The sequence below is a fragment of the Dromaius novaehollandiae genome, chromosome 5, assembly GCF_036370855.1.
Source record: "Dromaius novaehollandiae isolate bDroNov1 chromosome 5, bDroNov1.hap1, whole genome shotgun sequence".
Lineage (NCBI taxonomy): Eukaryota > Metazoa > Chordata > Aves > Casuariiformes > Dromaiidae > Dromaius > Dromaius novaehollandiae.
Genome location: NC_088102.1, coordinates 1944629 through 1970561, shown reverse-complemented (window position 1 = coordinate 1970561; position 25933 = coordinate 1944629). Strand labels below are relative to the sequence as shown.

The 25933-nt window shown below is 41.0% G+C and overlaps 1 protein-coding gene across 1 annotated transcript; it reads left to right on the top strand.

Annotated features, from left to right (window-relative positions):
* The first annotated feature begins 134 nt into the window (after positions 1-134).
* On the top strand, positions 135-24704 carry MIS18BP1 (MIS18 binding protein 1). Its single transcript, XM_064511796.1, has 16 exons — positions 135-770; positions 2325-2447; positions 3522-4030; positions 4399-4475; positions 6755-6885; positions 12286-12376; positions 12785-12951; positions 14127-14293; positions 15438-15546; positions 17191-18073; positions 19021-19193; positions 20773-20915; positions 21840-21991; positions 23142-23226; positions 23928-23988; positions 24221-24704. The coding sequence occupies exons 1-16, from the start codon at positions 314-316 to the stop codon at positions 24313-24315; spliced, it is 3423 nt and encodes a 1140-aa protein (XP_064367866.1). The 5' UTR covers positions 135-313; the 3' UTR covers positions 24316-24704.
* The last annotated feature ends 1229 nt before the right edge of the window (positions 24705-25933 follow it).

Genomic DNA, 25933 nt, shown 5'->3' with positions numbered 1-25933 from the left:
AGCGCGCGGGCCGCCCCGCCCCATGCGGGGGGGGGAGGGAGGGAGGGAGCGCCGCCCTGCCCCCACCCACAATATCCCCTCCGCCACTTCCGGGCGCCGGCACCAAACCCCGCTCAGGCCTCCCGCCTCGCTGCTACGTCAGTGCTGACGCCGCCGGCGCTCGTCGCCAATCCGCGCGCGGCGGCCGCGCTCAAATCTTGCAGGCGCTGCGTGGCGGGAGCGCGCGCGGCGCTGAGGCGGCGGCGCTGAGGCGGGGGGCGGCGGCGCGCGCGCGGCGCTGAGGCGAGGGGCTGAGGCGACGGCGGCGGCAGCGATGCTGGTGACGCCCAGCAGAAGCGGCGCGGGCGCCGGCCGCCGGGGCGCGATGCCCTTCCAGTCGGTGCCGCTGAGCAGCATCCCCGCGGGCACGCTGACGCCGCTCAAGGACCTCCTGAGGGGCCGCGCCGCGGCGGCGGCCGAGCCCCAGCCCCAGCGCCGCGACGGGTGGCCGCCGCCCGACGGCGTCTTCCAGTCCACGCTGCTGCCGGGCGGGGGCGGCGGGGGCGGCGCGGACCTGCTGGAGCTCAGCGAGATCTGGGGCGGCGCCGGGCCCGAGCCGCCGCGGGACGCGGCGCCGCTGAAGCGTCGGGCGGCCGAGCCGCCGGCCCACGAGTGCCCGGCCAAGGTGCCGCAGCGCCCGCGGGCGCAGGACCTCATCCTGACGCCGGCTGCGGACCTCGCGGCGCGGCGGCCCGGCGGGGCGCCCGGGGGACGCGGCCGGCCGCAGCCAGGTTGGTTCCGCCCGGAGACCCGCGCGTGGGGTTGCGGTGTGGCCCTTCCCCGGGGGCTGGAGGAGCTGCGCCCGGGTGCTCGGGGGGAGGGGGGGGGGTAACACCCTCGGTGGCAATACCCCCCCAGCCCGGAATTGGGGGGAAACATGTTTAGGTGGGTTTTTTTGTACTAAAACATGTTTGTGCCGTATTTTGATTTTTTTCCCGCCTTTTTTTTACCTCAGGGGAATCTCTCCCGTGGTATCTTTTTCCTTTCCTTACTCAGTCCGTCTTTAGTTTGTCCCTCTGTGTGTGGATGGCATTGACACTTAGCAGCAGCTGGCAGACCGGAGAGTTAGGCTTTATAAGTAAAGCAGAAGATGACTTGTGTTACTTCCCACAGCCCGTGTAGAAAGGGGGAAGGTTGTCAGGGGGTTGCCTTGCTTTTGAAACCCTTCGCAGGAAATCCACTTGGCCCCCAGTTGCAATGGTTTTTTCAACATATTTTCCGATTCTGACCACTCGATGTAACACGAACGCGCAAGCACTGCGCCCCTTCCCAGGAATCATTCTTCCTGCCGCAGGCTGGCAGGAGCGGCCTGGCCTCTGCCTCACGCCAGAGCTGTGAAGGTGCTGGAGATACTTTGCAGAGGGAAGGTGTCCTTGGGTGGTGCCCAGATGTTCTCACGCTGTAATCGTCCAGAACGGGAGACCTGTGGAAATACTGGCTCTTTTATCACAAACAGTCATGAGCCTTTGTCCATAAATTAGGATGGAAGGGTTTTTTTGAAGTACCTATGAACCTCCTGCACAAAACTTTCATAGCTAGCTGGTTTGTCAGTGTTCGTTTTAAGGCATAATTGCAGAAAAACAAGTAGAGTGCTCAGTCTGTTTTATCTGGCCAGTAGCAGGGTCAGCTCTAAGTTAGCTGTTCTCACTGGCAGTTTGTCCAGTCTGCTCTCAGAAGAACATGCTGTTGTGGAGACTGCATTGCCTTACTTCTATGATTAGATATTAAAAAGTCTTCCTAAATCTTCTTGCTGCAACTTAAACTCCTTGTGACTTTTACTATCCCTATTGCATATGCTAAAAATGAGATTAAGCTGTTTTTTTCACAATAAGCGAAAGTTCCTAAACTTTTCTTTCCTTCTTAACACTGGATTTCCAAAAGGCACGCTCTTGCCTGCATCATTGTACCTCAAACCGATGATGATTTTTTGACTGAATTTTTAGTTTTGCTGACGGATTAGTGTTGGTTTTAGGTGTTACACCTTAATTCTAAGAAACATCTCTTTTGCATATACTTTCAGACCCCTCCAGGTTAGGTTACAACCATGGTGTGTGTATATGTGTATGATTCGGAGAGTGTATTTTTCATATGCAACCGACACAACATAACACCTAGTTTACAGTGAAAAGGGAAAGTTCTTATTGCTCATCCTTCCCAGGAAAAGACATGGGAGCAAATTGTTGTATACTGGAGTTTAGCATCTTATGAAATATGTATTTTGCTTTTTTTCTTCCCCTGCATGAAACTTTTTCTTCCCAAATTCAAAGGATTTCTTTATTTTCCAGAACTACCTTGCACCCAGATTCCTCAAAACAGAGTGGTGAAATTGGTAGCAGCAGACCCTCTTGTACTGGAATCTCCTCAGAAGTTCTTCTTGCGCATGAAACAGAAGCTGCAGCAGCAGAAAGGTAGTTGATACTGCTCTTTGTAACACTAGCAAAACTTGCTTGAGATGAGGGTTTCTGTTTTGGCTGATGTGCTTTGGCAGCGCATCATTCTCCCTCTTCCATTGTAGTCTATGCACAGGTGAAAATGGAGCAAGAGATCTGCAAGTCTGCCTCTTGGGACCTGGAGATGGCATTAGACATTTAAATTATGGTTTAGGACTACTGGCTGCTGACCATGAAGCCATTAGTCCTTTTGCATGCACTATGACCTCTGACAAAGAAAGCTGTTTAACTCTGGGCTCCTGGTGTTATGATTAAGAGCTCTGTAGCAACTAAATGTAACTTTTTGGCATTTGGATGTGGAAAAATCCAAAACCTCTTATTGCTCATTCTCCTCCCGCCCCGCCCAGCTTTTAATATATAAAGTGAAAAGGTTTGGTTCCATGAGAAATGCCCTTATATTTCTTTGTTTGTTTTCACCTTGATGATAATCATGTACATTTCTGTCCTCCTATAATTCTGCTGGTAAGAGGCAAATGAAGAGGAAAAGATGCATGCCAAAATCTTAGTGTTTTTCAAGTTTAAAACTGAACTTAAATTAGCTGAAAACTCAAAAAACGGTGCTTGTAGTTCCCAATACAGCAGCAACATGATTAGAAGTCAAATATTGATGTCTGGGGAAAAGGAAGTGTTCTAGACCTTGGGTTTTTGGTTTTTTTTGTTTTGTGAAAACAGTCTGCTTTTTGCTCTTCAGGGAAGATGCATTTTAAAAAAGGGTGGGAAGAATGGGGAAGTTGTAGTACTGATAGGGGTGGTGTGCATTAGCTTAGTTTTTAGAGAAAGAGGGATGGTTGAAACAGTCTTCAACAGGAGGAATATTGCGCACATGATGGGGAAAAGCTATTCCAAACAAATCCAGAGAAATGGCTTGCTGATACCATTAACAACTGAAATAGGCAGTCTTCTTGGAATTGTTTTAATGTTAATCAATAGCAGTTTATTCATATTAAAGTGGAATTACATTTTAGAAATATGTTTTTACTGTTCCTCCAATATCTCTAATTGCTCTGTGGTTTGTGTGTTTTTTATGTGCAGATCCAACATTTTCATACTCAGTCAAGGAAAATGTTCCTCCTTCCAAAGCTGCAGAAAAGCCATTAGTCAAATCTACTTTTACTGAGCAGCTCAGCAATGCTAATACAGAATACGTGGCCACGGATAAGGACAATCAGGATAATTTGCTCATGGAATCAGTTGATGCTGATGATGAATTGTCTCAAAATACAATGACTAATACTGTGAATGGAAATTCCCCCACTTCTGAAAGTGGGGATCCGTTAGAAGAAAGGTGTGGACGGGGAGAAACAAAATGTACTAACTTTCATCAAGAAAGAAGACAATTGCGGCCAAGTAATCAACAAGCTGCTCGTGGAGTAGAAAAGATACTGGAAACTAATTCTCAAAAACCCTCACAGTGCTTATGTAGTATTATGCTCTCTTCTCCTAAAGTCCACATACCAAGAAAGCAAAAACCAATGGAAGGCTCTAAGGTCTCTCTGGATAAACCTCATACAGATGCAACAGCTGGCAAGGGAAACAAAGAGGTGGGAGAACTTAATGCTCTAGGGGCATTAGATATGCTAAAGCTTCCTGTGGGCTGCTTGTAGCTCACAGCTGTGACTTTTTTCTTTTGTTGTTGTTTTTGACTTGCTAGAAGTCAACATTAAGTTACTGAAAGCATTTTTATAATTTAAATTCGGGACTTCACTTGTGCATTAGCTTCTGGCTTGATTATAAACTTCTCCATAAATTTGTTTAATTGTCATCCTTAATTTCTCTGGTCTGGAGGGTTGTGCCTAAGAACTTTTTTGAGATATACAAGGGTTTTTAATTTCTATTTTGATAATGCTGTGTTGGTAGCTTAATCTAATTTTTTAAAAATGATATGTCTTTAATTCTTTTTTTATCACAGAAAAAGATCTGCCTAACCAGTTGGAGAATTAAAGTGATCAGTGGTAACACTGCAGTATGCGTTGAAGGAAAACGAGAGTAAGAAAAGTATTATTTGATATTTAAATGCAATGTAAAACATGTTGGTTGTCTTTATAGCATTTATAGCTCAGATTCTGAAAAGTTTAGCATCTTCATCTCATTGAATATCTGTGATTTTGAGACTTGTATTTACTGAAATATCTTGGTAACTATTGGAAGCAATTCCACAAGATCATAGGATTATCTATAAGTTAGTGTTGTCACAGTTCTGCTGCTTTCTTCCCCCAGCCCCAGGGAACATGGCCATTTGTTCGCCTCCTAGCTCTTGTGTCAGCACTGAGAGCTCTTATAATTTTATGTTATTTTAGTTTTTAAAACTAAGCTATCTGCTGACTTGCAAGCTGAACTGATTTGCCTCAGGGTCTGCAGACTGGCAGAGCTGGTGGAAAGGGGGATGAGGAACTGAACTGATGAGGAGGCTGAGGAGTGGGGGGAAGGATGGCCTTAAGTGGCCATGGAGCTGCACCTTCATGGGACTTAGTCTTCTGTAAATATAAAGTGATGTTATAGTTTAAACTTACTTATTTAGGAAGAGGTGAATTCCTTCAGCTGTGTAAGAAGCTGAGTGTGTACATGCAGGGAATTACCAGTTAAATAATTATTTTGAGGTCCAGTCCTGAGATACTTGGAACAAAGACAGATGTGTCTTTCTAGCAGCTCCCCCAGACTGCTGCTGACTAGGGCTTGCATCAGCTTCTGCTCCTTCCTTTCACAAAAATCCTAGGGCTGGAGCTTCGTGGTGGCTTCAGCTGATCTAGACTGATGGCAGACCACCATCGGCCATATGTTCCTGCCACATCGCTTGTGCTGGCACTAGAACCCTTACAGCCACCTGGTGAGCCATGGCGGTAGCCGATCCAGCTGAAAACTGACTGTTTCTTTTTGGTTATGTTTTCGGTCAGATTGTTTTCCTGATCCTATAGATATTTGAATTCAAGTGTCAAAGGAGAGATGGGAACATGGTAGCTGTGGATGGGACTGTTCCTTCTGGCAACAGCTTGCGCTAAGGTTGCTTGAAGATACTGTGAAAATATAGCCTAGGAGAAGCGTATTCTGCTCTCTTCCTGCTGTTACAGATAGTTGCTTATCTGCTGAAAAGGTAACTCGGAACCTCACTCAACAGCAGTAGTACCGTAAAAGGAAGTAATTCAGTACACACTTACTGAGAGATTTCAAGAGACTACCTATCCTGTAGCAGCATTTGTAGTAGCAATTGCCATTTGATTCATGGCTCTCTGAAAACAACTGTTATCCTCCCTTTACTACCAGCAACATGTTCTGTTTTTGGTTTTGATGCTGCAAATCTGGTGTATGCTACTTACATGTAGTATATATGATCTGCTTTTTAGACTCTGAATGGACTTTTAATACTTTGAAAAGTTTTAGTCTTTAATATTGTTCCATAGCTTAAGCTGTTGTAGAAGTAGATTTAAAAAAAAACTGTCTAGTTTCTCTGTTTTATATTAAAATATTTGGGTCCTTTTCTTTTTCTTCTCACGGAGAAGTCTTTTAATCATTTTTTTAACAATTCTAATTTTTTGCTTGTATGGAGATTCCTCCTTCAGTTCTTCTTGTCTTTAAATAGGAGCATCGGAAATAATATTTCTGGGGAGAATACACATTTGACCTGTATAATGGTACTTTTGTAACTTGGATAGTGAGCTGAATGGAGTATTTCCTTCCATTTCATTTCTGTAATCTGATGTTAAAACTAACATTCTGTGACAAACACTTGCAGTAGTTGAGATGTTCGTTTTGTCTCCTGTCCAAGTACTAGATAAACCCAGAATACTTATTGTCCAAGATGAGACAAAATCTAGTACATCCACCCAGTATTGCTGATGTATGAGATACAAACTCTCACACTCCACCTTCTGTACCATACTGGTATGTAATTGCCCCCCAGCCCTCTAGCCTTCTATGCACTGGAAAGTCATTTTTACTGAATGCGCAGAAAAAGAGATCATGTATTTTTTCAGAGTTAAAACAGTTATATATTTGGGAGAATTATTTCTTTTCTACATCAGTTCTTTCAAATTATGTTCATCTTGCCTAACGCCCATTTCAGGACGGGAAAGATTTCTGTTGGCCTCAATGAATGCTGAAGTGGGGCATCATTTTGTAGTGCTTTTGAGGCTTTATGCTTCATTCCCTTGTCTATATCACTCATAAACTGCGTAACACTGCTGGTCCAATATGGAATTTTAGTAGCCTTGTAAATTCTTCCTTCTTTTATGAAAACAATGTTTTATTTCTTTTCATGTTATCTGTCTTAGAGATATGAAAGATCTGTTTTGGCATAGTAATGCAATTGTAGAACGTATAGCGCACAACCAAGTTAAAACGTCATCTGGCAGTATCTACTTACTACAAGGAAAGATAGATTCTGCTTCAATGAGAAAAGAAGGTAAGACACTTCTGACTATTACACAGCAAACTGAGAAGGGTTTTAGAGTTGTGGTTGCCTCCTGAAAAGTCTCACATACTGTTCAAGTGCCTGGTTCATAATATCCTGCAAATTGGACTAAGTGAGTATGCAGCACATACTGAAAACTGACCCCAGCATTGGATTTCTAAATACTAGCTAATATTAACTGTAGCTGGCATTTCTAGGATGGTGCAGGTACAGAGAGAACCTTTCAGTGCGTGAAGATGGCAAATGGGTACATTCTTTTAAAGAAACTGTTTCTTTTTGTCAAGATTGCCTATATATAACTTTTGGTCAATGTCCTGATGTTAACACATTTAAATAACACTTAGACCTTTAAATAGGGATTGTATATCACTGGAAATACTGTAGTGATCATGCTCTATTTGTAGCTTACTGTTCAGTCATTAACCACTAGCTCAACAAAACTGCATGGAATTTCAATTTGAAGACAGACTTGTTATGGAGTCAATGATTTATTTAGTAAATTGAACCATCTGTAGGATCAGTAGCAATAAGTAGTATGTTGTACCAAATTCTGCAGAACTTCCTGCTTCAGGTTGTTTTGAAGCATATGAAAATTTAATGGAAAATAAGTATTATACACAACTTCTCATCTTCTGTTTTCTCATGAACTGTGAATTATTTTTAACCAAACTTTCAGAAAGAATTTCCTCTCACCCACCATAAAATTTGCAGCTGGTTTGTAAACTGATGGTGATTTTAACGTGTGCATCACTGCTTATGCACCTTCATGAGGAAGAATACTGAGGGCTAAAGGAATGGTTGGACTGGGATGCATGTGGTGCTTACTGGCCAGTAGCTAAACCCAAATGAGAAATGCAGAGAACACTCAACAGAATACCAAGGTTGGGGGAACAAATTAGCAGAAGTGGGTTTGCCATTTCTTGATGATTTAAAATCAATAGGTAGCATCTTTTTTTTCCCCTCCCCCTTGGAAAGACATTTTTGACCAAAATATAACTTTCTTCATAGGTGAAGTGGCTGAAACTTACTGGTCTCTGTTGATCAGGCCGTAGTAAGTGAACAGCAGACCCAGTGATCCTGGCCCTAAAATGTGTGGTCTTTTCTGTGAACTTGGCAAATGTGGTGGGACCCAGATAAGCGCGTTTTCTGAAGAATACTAGAGAAACAATATCTATATCATCAGTGAGGCAGCTCAGGCTAAGCAAGCCGTATGATAAAAGATTGCTCCAGTGCCTGATACTGCAGTTGCTTTAGAAGGCAGAAGGAGGCTATACTCTCCTGGCTGGCACTTGTTGCACTTGTTTTCTGCCTGCAGAGTTGTAGCTGTTTTTCATGCTTCATGTAAATCCTCTCTCATAGTTCACTAGTATGTGAAATGAGCTGCTATATTAGTCATGAGCAACTCTAGGAATGTGAAGATCATCTGTAGTGTAGATAAAATGACTGCTTTCTTCAGTACAAGCATGCTCTGTGTGCATGATCACAATCCTTTTTAATAGCTGCTGTGAGGCATATATATACTCTTTACTCTCTCAGGATGCAGCTATAGCGTTGTTTAATTTTCTTTTATCACTTGTAGTACTAGGATGAATTCTGATTAAACACCTGACTTGGCTGTTCTGTTTTGAATTTTTGATTAGTTACTCTGCTAAATAAATACTTGTATTGGTTTTTATGTTAATGTTCTGAGGAGGAGAAGTGACATCAAGACTTCTGAGCAGAGCAGCTCAAGTATTACAGAGTCTTTCCAAATCTAAGAGTTAATGGACTGCATTGGGTCAGTTCCTCTGATCCAGAGGCTAAGCACTTACACCATTGCATCCTTCATTCCCAGCTTCCTCCTCCCCTCCCAACACCCAGAAATTCCCCCAGCCCTATCATAGGGTCAATGTGGAAAACATTACAGAGCTAGGGAAAGCTGCTTGCATGTTTTTCTCTCTAGTAGTCAGTCTAGACTCCTAGACAGAAGTTGTCCTAAGGGGTTGTCCTTCTCAAGAGCAAAGAAAGTCTCATGTAAGCTAGCACTTACTTACAAGTGCTGTGATGATGGAGGTCTTCGTAAGTTGTTCTGTAAACTACTTCTAGAGCATGCAGGAAGGGGACCAGACTGCTTTATTCTAGATAATGGCTTCCTTGGAAATGGAAAAACCCTGAACAGATTCAATATTGGTATATGAAGTCAAAAGAGAAGGCAAATGAAGAAAGCCAATGTAGGCAGAGAGGAGAAGAAACACCACATCAAAATCTAACCTGAGCACTTCCCCTGAGCAGTGGAACTGGCAGTCAGCAATGGCTGGGCTGTCAGCAGCGGCACCTCCAGTTCGTGGACAAAGCTACGTCAGTGCAGAACTACTTGCCCATGAAGCATTTGACCGGTGTGTGTTGATGCTGCCAGTTACACTTCAAAGCACTGATATAACTAATGAAATGTGTTAAGAGCACGGGCTAGGTGCTTCCCTGCTTCAGCTTCATCATGAAAAGTGGTTATTGGCAATCCGGGACTCCAAGTTCGCTACCAAACCTGTCCGTGCAAGGGACAGCAGAGGCTCTGCATCAGAACGATTCTGCTTAACTGCACCGATGCTGCTCCTGCACAGAGGCTTTCTTTGGTTGACCTCCCACCAGCCTCCCATTAGGAATGTGTTGCACGAAACTCCTGGTGGTGCTTGCTTCCTTCCAGCCTGCATCTATGTGATGGCACCTGCTATGCTTTGTCCCAAGCCACTTCTGATCATAGCAAAGTATTTTATCAAATCCACCTAGAGAATGAGCAGTACCTGCGTTCTAGAAGGAAGTGACATTCCTAGAGCCTTTTAAAGGAATAGAAGGATGAAATAACTAGCATGTAACCTCTCACTAAAAAATGTTTCGATACCTATGGCCTGAAAGGTAGCTGATGCAAAGCCTTTTTAAAAAGAGGATGTTTCCCAACTTACTTTAACTTAAGGAATGTGGAGTTTGGTGCTCATGAGGCAAACAGATAGAAACTGTAATAATGTTATGGTATTAGTGAATGTATAGATACTGAGGTATGGAGGAAGGCATCTGCAGTGCTAGTATAGAGGGAAGTAATCCCTCACAAACCTGTAAGACTTCTTTGAACGGGCCACCAGTCTTTGGGCTTCTAGGCTTCTGGGAAAATTCCTAAGGAAACAAAGTAGTTGTGTGGTAAGAACGAGGAGTTTCCATGGATTTAAACAAAAATAGGCAACAATGAGAATAAATCTCTTTTTCAGGCATTGACAGGTTACTAGTGGAATCATATAATCATGTGGGCTATTCAGCAGACTTACAAACCATACAGAAAATAGCATGAGCAGGGAAGCAGCAGCTTCTGCCTGGTGTTGCTAAGTTATTCTGGGCAATAAGGGTGAAGGATGGCCACAAAGCAGCTCACAAGACCTTTGGAGTGGACATTAAAATGGCAGATGAAATTCAGCCTAAATGAATGATGCAGTGATGCATGTAGGGGAAAGCTTACTTTTGTTTGTAAGATGGTGATTTTCTCAGTTCACTGTAAAACCTGAGGAACAAGATTTGTGGGTTTTGATGGATGTTTCCATTGAAATATCCAATAACTCAATGCTTAGTAGCAGTCAAAACAAATTTGAATATGAAAGGAACAAAACAAAAACCTTCTATTGACTATAAAATCTGTGGTACAAAACACCTGGAATATTGGGTGTCATTCTGTCCCCCTTCCGCTCTTCTACCTTCCCCCTCCCTGCTCCCCCTCATCTTCCACAAAAAGAGACCCTGTTCTCAAAAGGATGTAGAAGTTGGATATGCTCAGAGAAGGATGGTATGCTTAAAGTTAAGAGAAGGCTTTCATAGGACAAGGATAAAATATGCAAAGATGTTTCAGCCTGCAGAACAGAGAACTGGGGAGGTGTGGTAAAAGGTCTAAAAAATTCCAAAGGGAATGGGGATTGTGAATAAAGATCAGTTGTGCACTGTCTCTTCCACTAGCAATTTAAAAAAAAAAAAAGTCAAACCTAGTAGAGGGAAAATGAAAAAAAAATAAAGGGAAGCTTTTCATGCCATGCCCATCTAATTTGTGGAAATCTTGGCACAAGATCTTGTGGATGCTACAGTTTTACATGAGTTCAGTTAGAGACTGAACAGTTTCCTAGAAGACCAATTCCTTTGGGGTTATTAAATACATAAAAATCCATCATTGGCAACTGGGAGACTGCTTGGGGGAAGTATCCATGGATCCCTGTTTTAGTTCCATATTTGTCTTTGGTATCTGCTGTTAGTATTCCTTCTCTGATAGTGGCTAGATGAACCTTTTGGTTGTGCACCACATCCCATCCCATCCTCCTGGAGGACCTCAGTTACTGGACCTCTTTGGGGTAGGCTGACATTAATGGCCTTTCTGCTCCCAAGATTATAAGGTTATGGTAGTGATTTTGACTCGTACTTCTTTAACGCTTTCCAATAAATATATCACTTCCCACAATTTCACATACAGAGACTACTGTGTAACCTTATTTCTTAATCATGTGTTGCAGACCCCTCTTGTGGTAGTCCATGACTCTAATGGTCTGAGGCTGAACGCTGCTTGTTCGTTAGACGTTCTGAGCAAGCAAGCGATGGTTCAGCGTCCTTGTCACGCACCCATACGTGTTGCCTCCTCTCAGTGAGAATGCTACATGATACCCTAATATCAATGAGAGTGTTAAATGCCAAATGTCTTGTTCAGAAAGGCTGGCACTCAAGTGATGCTTTTCTTCCTTCTCTGTTGCAGCAGAGTATTATGGTATACCTTTGCATCAAGATCTTTTAGGGTGGTTTTCCAGTTTCAGGGACAAAATTGGAGTCATTCTGCTGTCTCTGTGCTACCTGAAGAACTTCCATGTTTACAGTATTGCTGCCAGATGCTTTGACTGTGCCTGATACTGCTACAGTTGTTACTTGGCTAAGTCTCATGAACAGTCTGGGCCCTCTGGATTGAGCAGCTTCTGAATCGAAGCAAAGTAATATTTTCTTCCTGGTGGAGTTTTCTTGATGTGACAAGTTCTAAACAGTTCAGACCTGACCTAAGCCCCAGAACCTCAGGTTCTTGAGTGTCATATAGCACTTCATTGGGTGGTGGAGCCATGCAGCAGTCCAGCCAAATGCACTGGGGAAAATCATGCTCTTGGTTCCCAGGAAAGTAGAATGCTGTCTCCAAATAGAGAGATTGTTTTTAATGACTGCTTTGTTCACTTTTCTGTTAAGTATACTGTTCGTTTAAACTGGAGAAACCTTTCTCTCTTTTACGTTTAAAAACGTAATGAGTTCCTGAGATATCTACAAAATTATGCTTGTACTTTATCTTATTTCCACCCTTTCTGAATAAAAGTATTGCCTAGCTGTTGTTAACGCTACTTTTCTTATTTCAAACAGGATTGCCATATCGCTTTGTCAAAAGATTTATGTATGGTTTTTCCAAAAAGTGGAAGGAATATGTTGAGGATTTGCTTGAGGGAATACGACGGTAATTTCTTTTGAGATTCTGTTTCATTGCAATGCTCTCTTTAGCGTTAATTAAATGATCCTCTACTTCTTAAGCGTATGATACTAGAGGGGTATAAAGGTTATAGATGCATGTATAAGAGCTATGTTTTAGGCAAATCCTGGCCACCAGTTTAGAAGGATACTCTTTTACCAGTCTTCATTATACTGGCTTGGTTTTGCATCGCCTAGTTAGGTAGTCTCAGGGCAAACAGAAGAGTTTAAGGCTTCACTGGTTTGGGGGTTTGCGCTGTGTCTGTGTGAATACAGCTGCACTATGCAATTGTGCTTCTGCTGGGATGAGGACAAGACCTCAAATTCACATGAGCTGACATGTTAAGAGAGGATTGCTTGAGATGTTTACTTTTTTAAATTTATTTCAAATCCTTAGGAAAGAACGTAAGCAAAATAACGATGAGGATGAAAATGAAGAGGCTGAAAATGACTCGGTGGATACGAATGTGTTGAAAAATGCAGAAGATGCAGCAGGAGCCCGAAAGAAATCTGAAACTAGAAACACAACTTATGAAGTATTACCAAAGAATGATAAAACCAGTTGTGGGTATTTATACTTCTTTTCTCTGAAAATAAAAATTGGAGGTTTTCTTGAGAGCTGTTTTCCCTAGCAAAAGATATGTAATATCAGTCATCTATTTTGTTCCTATCTTGTTAATTAGGCTCTAAGGAAGAGGTAACAAACTAATAGTGTTAGGTTTTTTTGTTTGCTTGTTTGTTAAGATGTTCACTTAAACTGCAATAATCAGGAGCATTGTCTCCTTGCTTATTTATTTTCTGGTTTGCTGATGTACAATATCTGCAAAAACAGTTTTGTTTGAAAGGCTTTTCTGAGGAATAACCCTGGGAAAGAGGCAGGAGTCTGGCTTAGTCTATTGTAGTGGAAAGGACATGACTTCAAAGGTTGTTTATTCTGACAGCAGACTTAAGGGCTCCATGTTTGGGACTCCTCTCCCATGCTGCCCCTTTTTTGGCAGGCTTAGTTTTAACATTGATTCCTTGAGCTGGTTTATTTTATGGCTTCTCAGTTTTTCCGCCACAATTGAGGAATAGCAAGTGAAAGCAAGCATTGGGGATGAGCAGAAGGGGTTACGAGAAATTCCTTAAATTGGCTTTATTTCCAAAGGAAGTGGTTGTAAAGCCATACCTTAATGATCAACGTGCCTTTTCCTTGCCTTGCAGAGCAAGCCTAGTTTCCTTTAAGGACACTAATTGCTTTTGTTTTTAACTTTGACTTCTTTTTGATATCTTGTCATAGGCTCCGACAGGGTTTCAGTCAAATTTCGTCAGATTATCTGTTAATACTGTAATCAGATTTTCTTCATAATACTAAAAAAAGCTGGTTCTCTCGCATTACCATGAGGATTTGTTCAGTGTGATAACTTTTCATATCATTTTGCTTTCCCATATGATTTTTAGATTATTCATAACCTTCTAAACCATGTAAAAATTGAAGCTTCATGAAGTATAAACTTTATTGCTGTCAAAATTATTACTTCAGTCATATTAAGCTATGTTTATTTCTAACCTGAACACTTTTAAAAGAACATTTTTATTTTGAGGTAAGTTTTCTATTTCCATGCAGTCAGTGCAAATGAACTTGGTTTATGCACAGTATTATTCCTATGCTTGGGAAGTCTGTAAAGATGAATTTTCAGTACCATAATCAGGACAAAATTATATTTCTTGTTGCCTTTTTTTTTTTTCTTTCCTTCTAGATACCACACCAAAGCACAGTTCTGTATCAAATGAGCAGAACAGAATTTACACTCGTAGTGGTCGTCTTGTTAAACCACCATTAAATTTCTGGTGTGGACAACGTGAATTCGTTGATCAGAAGCTAAACGTTACTATAGAAGAAGGTGGAATAGATTATTTGAGCATGGTAAGATTCCTTTGTGTGTTGCTACCTAGTGGTTTCAATTTGTTTCTTGAGGTGCCTATTTAAAAAACAAAAAACCCATGATCTAGATTTAAGATACCTTGATCTCTTCAATGAAAACTTTTCTGTTTCCTGGACTAGTTCCAAAGATGGTTACTCGAGGACTGAGACAGCCTAGTAAATTAGAGCTCTTATGTTCAAGTCTCTGTTTTGCCATAAATATCTTGAATAAGCTTGGGTACACAGTTAACTGACTGAAACAGTCCAGTTCTTAAAAGTGCCTAAAGATGCAGGAACTCTTTAAAACATTTAAAAAAAAATTAAACCAAAGAAAAGAGCCTTAATCTTTGTTATCAGTTGTCCGTAAGGTGGGGTTAATAGGAAACTGCTTGTGGAAAAATGAGGGTTTTAGAAAGATGAGTATATCAAACAAGAAGTTGTACATAGGTACTGGTTGGGGGCCACAGAGATAACAAAGTAAAACTCTGTAATTTTGGAATGCTGATTCCTTACAGTCACATTTAATCACACAAGGGATGTCAGTGCTGCAGGTGAGTTTTCTTGTTAACCTGTGCTGTTCTCACTTCTCTCCTTTCTGCGTAGGCCTTCATGTTCGTTAGGAGCAAGTATTTCCTCATTTCTAAAAAAAACCATCTGTGATCTGATCTGTCTAGATCACTCCAGTTTTGATTGCCATTCCTGATTTATTATGACACTCTAAGCAAGTCTGATAATACTCTGATGATGAGTGAAGGAAAGCAGCGTTATTTGTAGTGGTTGTGCATGGAGCTATTGTGTTTTCTGTAAGATTAGTTGGCCTTTTGGAATGGGGAGAGGACTAACACTTGCGATCAGCTGCAGCAGTGAAGATTTATATCTGGTTTCCACCATCTCACAGTTCTAAGCCTTGAGATTTTAACCTGGTTTTTAAATTATATAAATTTAAAGGGAATCTGGCTAACCTGCTTTGGTCACATGCGTATGTATAAGCATCAATGTTTATCAGACAGTACATAGTAGATACAGGGCTATGTAGGTGACTTTTAAATCTATCCATCCTGTAAACATCTGGCTTTTTCAGAGCTGGCATCAGTAGGCTTGATATGTAATCTCTAGCAGAATTTAGATTAATTGTTTTATTTTGAAGATGTACAGTAGTCAACGATCCAGAAGAAAAAACAGTTCCTTCTCTCAGAAGAACAACAGAAAGGAATCAATGAAGACTGGGGAAGAAAAAACAAAAAGCCAAAATAAAGGTAAAAAATGTGTAATTCTATAAGTTATTGACTGGATTTGATGTGATTATGAATTTGGTGCTGGTGCGGTATGGTGATGTCCTGTTAATGTTTAAAAAAAAAAAAAAAAGAAAGAAAAAAGAAGTAAATCTTGAATGGTCAGTTGATTTCTTTTTTCCTATAAATAATTATAGTAGTATTAATGCTTAGTTTTACAGCCCAGAATATAAATTATGTTTGTAAATCCCTTCTTTATTTACATAATAGGAATAAGCAGATTTTCTTTCCAGAAAATTGAAGTGAAAAGACTGCTTTTTTGGGAGTTTCTACTCCTGTACTTTGGATCGCTAAACAAAGTTCTTACATGTGACTTAAGAGAGCCTGAAGAGAAGTGCAGTTGACCAGTCTGGCTATCAGTGTGGCTTCACTTTTCAAGCTGGACAAATTAAAAGAATCGAAATGCCTCTGTGGGCAAAAAGTATGTTAACAGAGTTGTAGAACCTCCATTAAAAATAAAACATGGGAAACAACAGCACCCTGAGATCAGTCAAAATATAAAAACAGAACTCAAGTTCCCTGCAGGAAATCTCTTTGTACAGCAAATAAAGCTTTTAGAAAGTTAGCCCTAAATAAAGTTAAAACAGTTTAAACTGAATTTTTACTCAGTCTCCAAGTCATAGCATTTTTGCAACACTTTCTGTTTATCATCTTACTTTGTATCTGCTCAGTACTTTCATGTTCCCTTTTGTAGCCTTGTTAATCCTAGTTCTGCTAGTAGTTTGGAAGCAGTGCAAACTAGGCAGGAGCAGGCAATCTCCTGTATTTGAAGAAGCCTGTCCACTGCTCACTCAGCTTGCTCGGAGTAGATGCACGTTTGCTCAGAATGACTTGAATGCTTATAACTAGTTTCATGGAATATGTTCTGTGTGTTAATGTGAAAATGCATTTTCCCTGCTTCTTGACTGCCATGTGCGGGAATGGCTGTCTGCTGGATCACGCTGTCTTGTAGCTGTGTCGTGTCCCCTCTTATTCCCAAAGAACTCCATTCTCAGTACGTAGGAGTACCTGCATGAGTGCCTTTATTTAATCCTCCGAGAGAGACCTTACGGGAAAGGAGATAGAGATTCCTGGAAGCTTCACTAATGGTGTTTTTACTCAGTCATGTTTGGCATAAGTTACAGACACCCCTTAACAGCAGAAATGAGCTGACAGTTACCTATCAGGTAGATCTTTGGAAATGAATTGCAAGATGACCTACGCTGCACTTCCCTTACGTGGGGAAGGGGCAGCACGGGATGTGAGTTAATGTTTAACATCACCGATTTCTCACGCTTTAAGCGATGTTTTGGTATGTTTCAAAAGGAAGCAATGTTTAAATTATTTGCATAACCCAACGTGACTTTTCTGTGCCCGGTAGATCCCCAGTGTTGTTACTGCGGGAGAGGCTCCTGCAGAGCATGGGAGCTGCATGCTGGAGCTGCATGCTGCAGCTGCGCCGCTCGCCTCTGCCTGCGGGCTGAAGTCTGCGTAACAGGAGTTCACAGATCTTAATGCGTGTGAACGTGGGACGCGCTGCAGCCAGCAGCAGGGTATTCTCCACTTGCCTGAGATCACAAGAGTGACTTATATTACTGTATTTGATAATACTGATATAATCTCTTTCAGGGAAAAACAATGAAAAAAGAGTAAGCTCCAGAAAAGAAACCAAGTCCACTGGAAGCAAGGGGGCCAGACACTATATTTCAGAAGATGACGAAAGCAATAGTGCAGCTAATATTAATAAAGTTAAGGCACAGGTTTCTGTTAAGTTGACTCCCTTAAATACTGAAAGACTAAGCAACCAAAAATATAATATCAGAACCACAGGAACGGGAAAGGAAAAGAAAGGGAGAGAATGTGGAGAACTGACTATGTGTAAGCAGTCTTGCAAGTACTCTTTAAGGTCAGCTCAACAACTGTTTCAGAACAAGAATTCAATGGAAGAATCGTCGAGCGAAGATGAAGAAGAGGAATCCAGTGAAGATATCCCACTGTCTATCAAAAGGATAACTAAACCTTTATTGCAAAGGGAGACTCAAAATTTCAAACCTTGCTCTGACATAGGAAGATCACAGGAGGATGCAAACAAGGTGTTAAGTGAACAAAGGACAGTAAAACACTCTACTGCCTCCCATAACGTGCAGTTACGGTTAAGTGTGCCTGAATGTAACGATGGCTCTTCGGACTTGCTTACAGAGAAAACACCTTCTACTGGGTCTAGCAGTTCTTCCCTCTCTGGAAGGGCAATGAGGACACGAAGCAGAATCAACCCTCCAAAGTATGTGTTTGAACCTGAAAGTGAGCTTGAAACAAGTGAAGAGAGATTTCAAGTAAAAGAAAAGAAATCAAAAGTATCTGGCAAAAAACCAAATTGTACAATTGCTAATACTGGCAAATCTTCAGCAGCAAAATCAAGAGAAACTGAGAGAGCAAAGGTCCAGAAATCTCTAGAATTTTTTCCAAGGACCACTGATGATTGGACTGAAAAGGAATTACAGAAGCTATCCAGGCAAGTAGTTACCCTTTTCGTTACAGGGCAGAATATCCTTTGGACGTGAGGAAAGATAATATACCTGAATTCTTAGACTATCTTTCAAGTTTGGAGTTTTCAGACTTTCGATTTTCAGATTCATTCTCTTTCACATTATTTTTAAAGGTTGGTTTTGCTTTAATTCCCTTTTAAAAAAATGTTAACAAATTTTGAAAAAAGTGAAATAAAGGCGACACTAGGTATTTTGTGAGATAACAGATGTGTGTGCCCACACCAGCCCTAGCTACCTTCATTAGCATAAAGAGGAGCACAACAAATAGCCAGAAATTCATGGATCAGTACTTCTCCACCTGCTTTCCAAAAACATGTACATATTTTTTTGGAAAGTGATAGACATTCCCGTAAGTAAAATTGAAAAAGCATGAGCAAATGAACAGTATAGTAAAAGTATTGATATTTATGATTTAGACAGAAAAAGTCAGAGGTAGTAATGTAGTAAGATGTTAGGGAAAATGTGTTTATGTACTTAACAATTTAAACACATAAAAAGATGTTAAATTTCATAAAGGGGCCACTAACCACCAGAATATTTGTTGTACTGTGGCACTACCTAAACCAGCTCCTGGGCAGTATTTAATATAGGCATTAATAAAGTTACAGTGTTTTGTTTTTTTCTTTTAGATTAGAAACCTGAAAGGCACGAGTTCGTGTCTCAGTGAAAAATATGTAACTGCTGCAAATAAGGAAGAAATTTCTCTTGAAACTGAGACATTAGCATAAATTGTTCATGTAAATTTTTGCACGTTTTGAAGTCTCTGGACCACACACCAGAGACAAGATTCTCTACGTAGAGCGTACGGTGTCCTGTCCGAGAGGGACAGTTTGTGTCTGGGTGTTTTACTTGGCAGTGCTGCACAGGGGGTTGGTTCTCCATGAAGACGACTGTGGTGTTGTACTCTTGGCAGGGCTGTCGCTGCGTTTCCGAAGCACAAGAACGGTTTCTGGGTGGAGGTAGCAATGGCCGTGGGGTCGCGCTCAGCTGAAGAATGCCACCAGAAATACGTGGAGGAGCAACAGGCAAAAGGTTCCAAAACGTGTGCCACAAGGAAGCCCGCTCCAGGAAAACCAGAAGAGAAAGGTACTCACCTCTCCGTACTTACCTCTCCGTTCTGGGCATCTTTTTTGTCTTCAAATAATTTTAAATTCAGTACTCATTATATATTATATAATGACTTTTATAATTATATAATTATATTATTTATAATTATTGTATAATATTATATATTAAATACATAAATATATATAAAATATATATTAAACGTTTATACAGTATATATACACACGTGTGTGTGTCTGTGGAGACATATGTGTCTGTATGTGTATACATATATATTATATATACACACACATACTTACGCATATTATATCTATTTAAAAATAAACAGATTCCATGCTTTACAGCCTTTGGATCGGAGTCCTATAGTGAAGGAAGTTACCTTCTATCATACAAAGGTGTGTTGCAGAGCTTGGAGGATGTCATAAATGAGAAAAGCAGTAGCAGGAAGAGAAAAGAGTTTAGAATTTTCTAGGTTTTGACATTACGGGAAGATTTGAACTGGCTTTACCACCTAAGGAAGAATCGCTATCTATATCTTGAGATGCTCTTGGAGGCCTAGTAAAAAGTTAACTTCTTGCAGTGCTATCTATCTAAAAAGGATAATGGGGTGCTTGGATGCACAAAGGGCAATATGGAATAAGAACAGCGAAATTATGTTCTTTTGTATTTGGCAGGGATATGACTGTTACTGTTATTTTTTGTCCAGTTCTGAAGTCAGAAATTCATCCCTAAGGATAGCAAGTGTGCCAAGTCAGTCCACTTAACTAACAAAGAGAGGGTCAGAGTGACTTTATCAGCCAGTAAGTGCTTAGAGGAGGAAAGCTATCTGATGATAATCACCTCTTCCAGCTGACAAAAATATGCCATCACTCAGCCTTTGGAAGTTGAAGCTGTAACTCTTCTACAGTTATGGCTGGAAGTAATTTTGATAATCTTTCCCAATGGTTAAAATTTTGCTTCAGTCTCCATTTATTGAAAACTTTGATTTTAAAGTTTTCTCTGTCCAAAAGAGATGATCTAGGTTACCCAGCTATTGGACTTTAAGGATGTGGTCATCTCGTCCATCCTGCGTGACAGAAGCTGCAGAACTTGTAGCGTAGAAGTTAAGAGTCCTTTCTTCCCTTCAACAGATCTATAGCTCGTGATTTAGGTGAGGCAAGTGGGTTAAGATTTGTGAAGGGCAGAGCCTTCACAGAACTACATACACTTAAGTCTAAATTCAGTGTTTTACAAACCTTCTGTCAAGAATGCTAAATCTGTCTCCGTATCTGTGCAGCGGAGCTCTGTTAACTGCACTTTATGCCTCTCGTCTTTGATACCCAGATGCATGAGTAATTCTGTTAAAATGCTAATAAAATAGCTGATGTATAATATTTGCGATGGCTGTGTAAGGCTCTAGAGTGAGCTTCTCAATAAGATATATTGCAGAAGTTTTCTTCTGAAAGCATAAATTTATATAGAAATTCAGAGGGGCTACAAGAAACCTCCTCCGATGAGACAGACAATTTTGTATCTCTAGCACTGATTATAATTGATTAATTTTAAATCCAAGCTACGTAACTAACGTTTTTGAACAATTAATACATTTTGATTAATGTAGATAAGAAAGAACCAGTTATGGTAACTGCTAAAGTGGGAACCTTCAAAAGAAAGCAGCAGATGAGAGATTTCCTGGACCACATGCCAAAGGACAACCATGATGATATTTTCACAGCAACACCCTTTCAAAATAGAAGAGTAAAGGTAAATCTGGGAAAACTGTATATATGCACATGCTTTTCTGACTGTTATTTCAATATAATCGCTGCATAAAAGTCTGCTAGGTCAGTTCTATCAATAACATTTTAGGGTTTTTTTCTTGTGATTTTTGGGGGAAGAGGCTTATTTCCTTGATTAGTTACTGCGACAGTTTTGATTGCTGGCAGTGAGAACGTGTGGAAGATGACTTCTGCAGACAAGCAGTACTGGTTAATGGGCATGCAGGAAAGAGCCTGTAGCATGGGTGTCCTTTCTGTCCCTGTGGGCGCAGGAGAAACTTCATGATGCTTTGAATATTGGTTATGCAGAGTGGTATGACTCGTTTTGGGGGGTGATTAGTGGATGCTCAGGCTGTAGATACTTTTTAAAGTCATGCTCATACTTAACAGGTTTCAAATTGAAACACAGTTGCCTCTTGATGTTGGGCAGGGGGAGGTTCTTTGGGAGTGCTGCTGCCCTCTCACTCTGCACCTTACATATTGTTTGGTTACTGACTCTCTGAAATCTTCCTGAAGAGTAATGGTCAACTCCGAGCCGGTAATTTTAATCTGAAGTTATTTTCTGAACATGTAGTAGCAGCCAGAAAAGGCCAGCAAAACGTTGGGCATCAACCAGAAAAGTATTAAGAACAAGGCAGAGGCATCCTTTGGCTGCCATGTGAGGTCCTCGAGTACCTGCCTTCTGAGTACTGTGTGCAGCTCTGGTCTCTCTGGAGTCTGGGACTCTCTGGTCTCTGGGATTCCTCACTCTGGAGAAGAGAAAGCTGGGGAAGAGGGATATAGTCAAGGTTCACAAAATCATGAAGAGTGTTTGCTGTTGCTGCTGTCAGAGACAGAACTGTAAGAAGCCTCTTAAGCAGATTTTTTGCTAAAAGCACAAGTTATTGATTGCTCTGATGTGGCTTTATAGTTGCCAACATTCCGGGGAAGCCAAGATGATGATGATGATGACTTTGCACTTACGGACAACAACCCGCTCACACCTTCCTCGGCTCTCTTCCCGCTGGTGAAGACCCCTCAGTGTGATCATATCAGCCCTGGTATGCTGGGATCTATCAACAGGTAGGAGCTCCACACTGCTGGTCCTTTCTAGCCTCCTGGCTAGCCGTTCTTCCAGAAGGAACCTAACTGTTTTTTGTAAAACTGCATCAAGAAGCCATTTTCTCATGCATATCTTCTTGCATTGTTCAATTTCTCCCTCTTTCATACACATTCTACTGGCAGTTACTAGTTTAAAAAATTCACAACTGCTGTCCTCTTCTGACTAGCAGAATTAAAATTACTGGGCGTGCAAGCTTAACTTACAAACTTCAGATCTCCTACCGATTCCGATCATGACCTGGGAAAAGGAGAGCTCAGTCTTTAAATTAAGAAGATATGGACTGAAGTTTATTTGGATTATAAAGAAGATGTTGAAAAGAAAATGTGGGCATTGACTTTCTGATTTAGAGTGATGACACAGGAAACGGTAGGGGTGAATTCTAAAGTGTTTTAAATAAAAATTCAGCATTTGGAACATTTAAATTCAGTTGCCTTTTGTGTCTGAAATCTGGTCAAGTTAGTACAAATATGCTAGCATTTTCCTTTCTCATTGTCTCTGAGGTTTTTTTGTCTTTTTCTGAGGAACATGTAGTCACTTTTGGAAATGAGATACTAGTTTACCTCCAGGCTTAGAGTGTGCATAGCAAATCCTGCAGTTGCTTAAGTATTTGTTTCGAGAAAGCGCTTCCATTTAACAGTGTGCAATTTGAGCTCCTCAACTAAGTATGAACATCCAAAAAATTCTCAATTACGTGTCCTTTTATACTTGGAGAGGATGGTGATTTGGGCTTCAAACTTGGCAGAGGTTTCTCTGCTCACTTTCAGTATTAAATCTGCTGAGCGCAGTTGCTTCAGGCTTTACTGAAACAAACTTCAATCTTTAGTGAAAAATAAGTGGCATTTTATTCAATGTGCAAGGAATTAACATCTTTGAGGGTAAAACTTTTTCTCTGATACTTGCATTAAGAATTATAGCATGTGCTCTAATTGAACACTTCTATGTTGAGGTATTTTCCTAAAACTATTATTGTATTTGTTAATTGAGCATCAGTGGTTCTTAATGACCATGCTGATTTTCTTCCTGAATTGTGTGTGAATAATGGCTGTAATTTTATCCAGCAGATTCCCCAAACAAGGCACACCGGTAATGCTCGCTTGCTTATGTTTACAGGAATGATTATGACAGGCACGTGTTCAGGATGCAGAAGAACACACAGGGCAGCAAAGGTACCTGGGATAACATCAGGAAGAAATCGGTAATGCTGTTTTGCTTGACCTTTTGCTAGTTCCCTCTGTAGCAACGCAAAGTTTTGCTGAACAGCAGGCAAAAGTACCCCAGGATTAGAGAGTGATGGCTGTATTCAAGAAGGAAAAAGGGGACAGACCCCCCCCCCCAGGTGTTTTCACCTACGTATTTTGGAGAAAAATCTCCTGTTAGACAGGAGCTACTTACTGATACGATTGAGTATAAAAGCAGTTACAAACCCTGAAAAAGACAATGGATTTGATCTTTAGGTGCATGAATTTACTGTTACAGTCTTCTGTGCAGTCGGATAGGAAGCAAGTCTCTTCACCTTACACCACACAGTCCATGATTTCATGTCTTGATGTATTTGTGCCTTCAGTATCCTGCATTTAGTAATTCTCCTGGTTTTTGAGGTATTTTCCCAAAACCATTATTGTATTTCTTAATTGAGCATCAATACTTTTTTCTGTGAAAAGCTGAGTTCTGAAAGCAGAAAAATGGCCTGTGCTTCTAGTTTGGTGAAAGATTTTATGGTAGTCAAACAGTTTACATGTTCAATGAAAATGCAGTACAGCAACAGGACAATTTCATTCTGTTGTGATACTGAGTCTTTGCCTGTTCCTTCCTCCTCCCCTCGCATTGTTTTGACGTTCACATTGTGTGGATACCGTAAGAGCTGTTTCAGTGTAGCCTTTATTTCCTTTTTATCAGGCTGGAGCTGTATTTGCCACACCGGCTTCCTGCAGAGCCACCAAGTTCACTTTTGATAAAAGTAAGCACTTCTTGTTTCCTGTCTTCATTTCTGCTTATTCACTTATTTTCAAACCACTGGTACTTCCATTGATTTGTGGGTGTCCAAAACCTTTCTTCTTAAACCAAGACTGCTGAAAAATTTATCTTAAGCATCTTTGCTTTTCAGAATTTCTGTAACTGCTTTTTAAATTCAGGGCACTGAACTTCACGCATGTACATTAACAATCTCTCCACTGTTTTTATTATTGCAGAAGTGCAGCACGACTCCGCTGTAGGGCAGCTCTTTGTACCCAAGGCAGCAGATTCATCAGAAGAAGAGGAGGAAGATTCCTATTTTTCTGCTTAATCAAATTCCTTGATTTTAGTAGTTCTACAGCTGTACAGCCTCTCTCACAAAACAAAGTTAAAGTGAAGGCCTTGAGCCACCCCGCTGACCTGGTGTTCTTATGGTCTTACGTTAGTTCGGTTTGGACATCTTGGTCTGCAGCGTTTTTATGGTGTTAGAATACATTGTATGCATTCTAGTCTTACTTGCCCTGTCAGCCATGATGTTTGTAATCTTTCATGTGCCCTAAATGGAACTTTCTTTCCTGTGCTCATTATTTCCTGGGGCAAGGCAAAAATGTATCCATATACCAATTACTGGCAAAGTTTTTGATTGTTTCATTTTAAGGTAAAATAACTTTTAGAAATACTGCTGTACAATAAATGTATAATAGTACAGTTTGTAACTAATTGGACTTGTCTTTTATTTTCCTCTATTGAGAATTTGAATCTTTTACATTTTCTTAATGTAATAAAAAGGTACTAAGTATCTGACAGCAGTTTCATGAATCTAGAGAAACAAATATCTGAAGCTGAAAATTTTAAGGCACTGTCTTGTAAACAGTTTTTCTCTTAAATTTACAGTTCCTACCAACTGTAAGCAATGTCAAATTCTCTGAGCAGTAATAGGGAAGGACAGAGTTTTGAGCATATCTTTTACTGGTTAAAGTGTGGATATGAAAAAAAATCTTGTCTTCTTTCTGTGGGAACTTGCACTCCAGGCTGTCACCTGAGCATTTCTGAACTTTCCAGTGCATGCCAGTAGATGAACCCTCAGTTAAGATGAAAGCCTTTATGTCAAAGCTGCTGCTGTTGCTTTCTCCCTCCTGTGAGGCTAAACCAGACTTTGGGGTTACAAGTTTGTTACTGGGGGACAAGTCATGTTTGAATAATCCCTTTGGGTGAAGGTCTGTGCCAAATGGGTGCCAGCGGGGGCTGAGGCAGTGGCTGTGGTTGGGGAAAGCAGTTGAGGGGGCAAGAAGCCATTCCCGTGTGAAGGGTTTAGTTAAAGGAAAGCAGAGGGGGAGAAGAGGGCCTGGAGGTGCAAATTAAGATGGGCCTTTGAAACAGATGATTAACATATGTCTTCGGACACTAAGATCTCAAACTCTACCACAGTACTTTGTGAAAGGCTGTAAAATGCTTCATGTAAAAGTAAATTAAGGCTGTAACTTTATGCATATTTAAGGCACTGTTACAGGGGAGGGGACCTGAGATTAGGAAAGGTTTTGGGTGGGGCAGGGGGGGGTGCAGGTGCTTGTGTAGCAGGATGACTGTGGTGTGAGTCCTCTAACACATGGAATAAGAGGAGCCTGGGTCCTTTGTAGTAGGAGAAAAATCCTCTGGCAGCCATAGTTGGCACCCCCCCCCCCCCCCAAAAAAAAAAAAAAAAAAAGAAAGAAAAAAAAAAAAACCCCAGCTTTCAGGCCTTTACAAGCCTTTGCACTGCAAATTACAGCAGAGCCTGTTTCTGGTAAATCTCTTACTAGAAAAATTGAGCTTAAGATAAAACAAGCCTTACTAAACCATAGCAGCCCTCAGATAAGCCCCCCCCCCCCAGCCAGCCTTGTTCTGGCTCGCTGGGCCTGCATATTCTCACTCTGCTGCACCAGTGGCTGACGTCAAGGCATCTGCTTTGC